Genomic DNA, 5,346 nt, shown 5'->3' with positions numbered 1-5,346 from the left:
TGCCCCCTACCCTCCCAGCTCCAGCTCAGGCTGGCTTTCAACCTGCATAATTTGCCCCATTTAGAGGGGCTGGGAGGGGGTGAGAATGGGGGAGGGGGGGTTGGGAGCAGAGGCCTGATGAGAGGTTCGGCAAACACCGGGAGGAAACCAGAGAGAGAGAGAGAGAGAGAGAGAGAGAGAGGCTGGGTCAGACACAGAGCAGGCTGCAAGCCACAGATAACACCCTGCCCAGCACGGCAGGGGTCAATTTGGTCCACTTGCCCAGTGACAAGAAAAGAAAAAAAAAAGTGGGCTGTAACTTCAGGATCCTAAGACTCACAAGTGAGGGGCTGGTCTGGAGGTGGGAGGAGGCAGGAACAGCCAAGGAGGAGACAGAGGCTCAGGAGGGCGCGAGGAAGTGTCTGAGCAGAGGCTGGGGCCGCTGGAGGGAAGCCTGCAGGAGCCGGGCCTCCTCCTCCCGGGTCCTGGGAGCCGCTGCTGCGAGAGGCACTGGACACCTCCGGCCCTGCCCGCTTGCCTGCCCGAGGCTGCCAGCTGGAGCTCAGGGTGCTTGGCTGAGCCTGGTACCCCGGGGGGACCCCCGGCTGACCTCTGCGCCCCAGCATGGAAGAAGGTGGCGAGTACGAAGGCTACTATGGGGCGGACAACCAGTCTGAGTGTGAGTACACGGACTGGCAGTCCTCCGGCGCCCTCATCCCTGCCATCTACATGCTGGTCTTCGTCCTGGGCACGGCGGGCAACGGGCTGGTGCTCTGGACCATCTTCCGCAGCGGCCGTGACCGGCGGCGGGCGGCCGACGTCTTCATCGCCAGCCTGGCGGTGGCCGACCTCACCTTCGTGGTGACGCTGCCGCTCTGGGCCACCTACACCTACCGGGAGTTCGACTGGCCCTTCGGGGCCTTCGCCTGCAAGCTCAGCAGCTATCTCATCTTCGTCAACATGTACGCCAGCGTCTTCTGCCTCACCGGCCTCAGCCTGGACCGCTACCTGGCCATCGTGAGGCCGGTGGCCAACGCGCGGCTGCGGCCGCGGGTGGGCGGCACCGTGGCCACGGCCGGGCTCTGGGCGCTGGCCGGCCTGCTGGCCCTGCCTGTGCTGGTCTTCCGCGCCACCGGCGCCGCGCTGCAGGCGGAGAACGCCACCAAGGTGCAGTGCTACATGGACTACTCGCTGGTGGCCGGCCCCGACGCCGAGTGGGCCTGGGAGGTGGGCCTGGGCGTCTCGTCCACCGCGCTGGGCTTCGCGGGGCCCTTCGCCGTCATGCTGACCTGCTACTTCTGCATCGGGCGCACGGTGGCCGGCCACTTCGGCAAGGAGCGCGCGCGGGGCCTGCGCAAGCGCCGGCGGCTGCTGGCCATCATCGCCGTGCTGGTGCTGACCTTCGCGCTCTGCTGGCTGCCCTACCACCTGGTCAAGACCCTCTACGTGCTGGGCAGCCTGCTGCGCTGGCCCTGCGCCTTCGACCTCTTCCTCATGAACGTCTTCCCCTACTGCACCTGCATCAGCTACGTCAACAGCTGCCTCAACCCCTTCCTCTACGCCTTCTTCGACCCCCGCTTCCGCCAGGCCTGCGCCGCGGTGCTCTGCTGGGGCCGTCGGGGCTGCGGCGGCGCCTGGCGCGCGGGCGGCGGCGTTGGCGGCGGCGGCCGGGGCGGCGGCGGCGGGGACAAGTCGGCCAGCTCCTCCTCCTCGGCGTCGTCGGGGCAGAGCCAGGGCCCCGGGCCCGGCGGCGCGGGGAAGGGCGGGGAGCCGACGCCAGGGAAGTCCATCCCCTACAGCCAGGAGACCCTCCTGGTGGACTAGGGCCGGGGCGCCCCCCGGGGCCCCTGCTCGCTGAAGGGCGCGGGGCCTGCTCTGCTGCACTGGACTCCTCTCCCGCGCCCCGGCCTTGCCCTCCTTTCCCCTGGGAAGTGCTTCTTCGGCGGTTTGTGGTTCTGGAGGGTGAGGGAGGGAAGCCGCAGCCCCCAACTCGGCCACACAGTCTCCGTGAGACTGGCCTTGCCCGCCTCTGAAATGCTCCCCCCTCAGCGTCTCTCCGTGCGGATAAAAGGGAGAAAGTGAACTGATGTCCAGGCTCTATCAAAGTTCATTTCCCCCAGCCCTTTCCTGGATCTCCAGCTCCCCTTACCGGTTCCGCTTAGTTTTCACCCCCTTTCCCTCCCGTTCCCCTCCCCGCCCCACCAAGCGCAGTTTCTCCTCTGAATCCTCCCCTCCAGGCTCCCGCATCCTCCCCCATGGCTCATCCTCCTCCTCCCTCAGTCTCTCTCTCTTTTTACTTCCTTGTAGTGAAGGGCCCCTGAGGGTTAAGGCGTCTGAAGCTCGCAGACACTGCCCGGTTCAAGCTCTTTTTCCCTGAGGCCCCGGGGAGGGAATGGACCTGGCTGAGACGGGCTGGGTGTCAGCAAAGTTGCAGCTCCTGACTCTGCAGCTGTGAGCTCCAGAGCTTCACTCTAACTTGGATCGGTTTGCAGGTATTTCAGGCCCTGGAGGTTGAGCGATGCATGAAGGGGGCATCCCTTCTTGCAGCCCACCAGCTAGACACGCTTTGTACGTGTGTCCTTAGCCCCTTCCCTTCATCCTCTCTTTTCCGCAGGGACTGGAAGGCAGTGGGGTTGGGGCAGCAGCAGGCTCCTTGGTTTCACGATATGAGCGGGCAGTTGGGAAGGGAAAAGGAGAAAGACGGGGCATCTGCATTTGGTCTAAAAGCTGCTCGGGCCCCCTCCCCAAATCTTCATCTCTCCAACCTCCTCCAGACCCGCGAGTGGCTGACCTCTCCCTGTCTCTCCATCCGACATCCCCAGGACATCCTCCTTGGGCGCTGGCCTGAGTGGGTGCCAAGGGTCCCTTTGATGGGGGGGATGCCTGCTTTGTGTGTGTGTGTGTGTGTAAACAAGGGTGGGCGTAACCTGAAGAGCTGGGCGCCTGGCTCCCTTGTCCTATGGACGAATACCCCCTGCCCTGAGCATCTCTGCTCTTCACACAATATCCTTGAAGGGAGAAGGGACATAGGAGGCAGTCTAGAATGGGTGCACCCCCCACTGGTTTGGGGGCTCTGACGGCTGGTCCGCGCTGAGAGAAGTGTGAGTGTGCACCCAGGCTCCCTGCAGGGGGTCCCTCCTCAAGGCAGCAAAGCTCAAAGAAGTCCTGGACCCTGGGTCCCTCTGCCGCAGCCCCTGGTTCCAAGAGGGAGACGGGAGGGAGCTTCAGAGGCTCCCTTGACTCCTTTCCCACGCCTGCCAACCTCGTTTTGAATTTATAAGCATTTTCTTCACCACCCTTGGTTTTTTCAGGGTCAGTGGCACTCTTCCTGGCTGGAGTGGGGGGGCGGTGCCTGGGGTGAAAAGCACTGGGTGGGTTTTTCCTGGCCTCCCCATCAGGATGGGGACCCTGTGGCTTCTCCTGCTGGGTTGGGGGGCTGGGGACAGGCACTGGAGCAGACATGACTGCCGGGGGGATGGAGGCCCCAGGGATGGAGATGCTGGCGGGGGCTTTGTGGACCAGGCGCGGCCTGTGTATTCCGGGTTTTGTTCTTGGAGGATGCGGGACATAAAGGACAAGACAGGAGCCGCGGGGGCAGGAAGAAGCCAGCTTGCTGTCAGTGGACGTGCCGGCCGTGGCTGGGGTGGAGCCAGCTCCAGAGGCAGAGCGTGGGGTGGACGCAAGCGGCTTCTCTCGGCTCTCGCCTTCCGTCTCAAGCCAGGGTCTTCACAGACTGACATTCTCAGCCCACGGCTGTCCCCAGAGCATCCGGGCGGTCGAGGCTGGAGGAAGCTTCCAGAAGGGAGGAGGAGGCTCCTCTGAGGCCCCATCGGTGGTCTTGGACAGGCGGTGGAGGAGGCAGCTGCTGCTCTGCTCGCCCCTTCTTTGGAATGTCTGTGCTGTTTTTTGACCCTGTTAGTCGCTGCAGTTCATGAAGAATAAATCTTTCCGTGTGTGTGTGTGTAACTGCTGTGTCTGAAGCTTTTTCTCACGCGGGTGCCTTGGAGTGAGGAAAGGACACCCAGGTTGCGACTGTTACACTGGAGGGTGGGCTGAGTGGGCTGAGGGGAGCAGTGGGGAGAAAGGGATCGAGTGGGAAACTGGGGGGCATAGGGTGAGGTCAGGGGGACCAGGAAAACAGAGGCGGGAGCAGCTGAGCTTCTGGGCCTGGGAAGCGTGGCGCGTGTGGGCGCACGTGCTGGAGTCCAGAGCACAGGTCTGGGGACGTGCCTGCCCCTCTTCCCACAGGGGTGGGCTGCAGCCCATCCGTTCACCTGTCCCTGTGTTCATTTACCATCGCTACTGACTCTCTCACTCAGCCATGGCCACTCGAGTGTACACTCAGTCTGGACCGGAAGTTCAAAGGCCTGTCCTCCACTCAGAGTCTACCTGTGCAGATCTGTAAACACTCGTCCCGGAGGGTCAGCCTGGACCGACGGCTCAGAAGCTCCTGGAATCATTCCAGGTGGTCGCAGTGACGAAAAGCCCCTCAGATGATTTCTGAGGGCGGTCAGGTTTGGGCCATTGTCCATCAGACCGAGTCTGCCACACTAAAGAGGACGTAAAGCTAGAGAGAGCCAGGGGGGCGTGGGCTCTGGGGGGCCACTGATTTGGGAGGAAGGGGCTGAAATGATCCCCGGGGGGCGTATTTCATCCAGAGGGGCTCACCGTCTTGCACAAAGTCCTCCAGGTACTGATAGTGTCGGCGATGGCCCCTAAGCACTCACCACAGCAGCCGGAGAGGAGCACTTCCGCTCCGTTCTCTCCTGGGACCCTGCGGCCCTCTGCCAGCCGCCTCGCCGCCTCCCTTTGCTGAGGACAGAGTGAAGATGCCCAGAGTCAAATGAGGCAGGGCCGGGGGCAGGGGTGGAAGTGAGATCCCATCCTAAGGCACCTGACAGTCCTGGAGAGCTGCGGATGAAGGGGGGGTGCTGGGAGGGGAATGGAGGGGAATGCCTGAGAGACAGCAAGAGCTCATGGGGGTAGAGCAGAGACCAGGGAGGATGCAGCTGGAGGAGAACTCGGGGGGCGGGAGGAGGGGGTCTGTGCCTGTCTGCCCTCTTCTGAAACTCACCAGGGAAAACCTGCAGCAATTTACACCGGTGACCTCAGGGCGCAGGCGTTGTTTATTTATTGTTCTGCAGATGCTGTCACAGAACCTCACCCACTCTCCGGGGAGACCTGCGATGAGCTTTCCAGAGTGATGCGGTGGTAGAGCGCGTGGCGGTTCTGTGTGTTCACACACTTCCTCGCCCGTTCGCTCACGCATCTGCTTACCCCACGAGCCCTTATTTGTTACCGATGCCCCAGGCAGCGCGCTGGGCCTGGGGTCAGACGGAGAACAGGCCGTCGGGGGCTCCTGGCGGT

At 63.2% G+C, this 5,346-nt stretch overlaps 1 protein-coding gene across 1 annotated transcript; it reads left to right on the top strand.

Annotated features, from left to right (window-relative positions):
* The first annotated feature begins 244 nt into the window (after positions 1–244).
* Positions 245–3,939, top strand: APLNR (apelin receptor). Its single transcript, XM_055424136.2, has one exon. The coding sequence runs from the start codon at positions 604–606 to the stop codon at positions 1,801–1,803; it is 1,200 nt and encodes a 399-aa protein (XP_055280111.1). The 5' UTR covers positions 245–603; the 3' UTR covers positions 1,804–3,939.
* The last annotated feature ends 1,407 nt before the right edge of the window (positions 3,940–5,346 follow it).

Source organism: Moschus berezovskii, chromosome 14 (genome assembly GCF_049115385.1).
Source record: "Moschus berezovskii isolate FMDL1 chromosome 14, NW_MosBer_1.0, whole genome shotgun sequence".
Taxonomy (NCBI): Eukaryota; Metazoa; Chordata; class Mammalia; order Artiodactyla; family Moschidae; genus Moschus; species Moschus berezovskii.
Note: the sequence above shows the minus strand (reverse complement) of the source record. Positions and strands in the feature narration are given on the sequence as shown.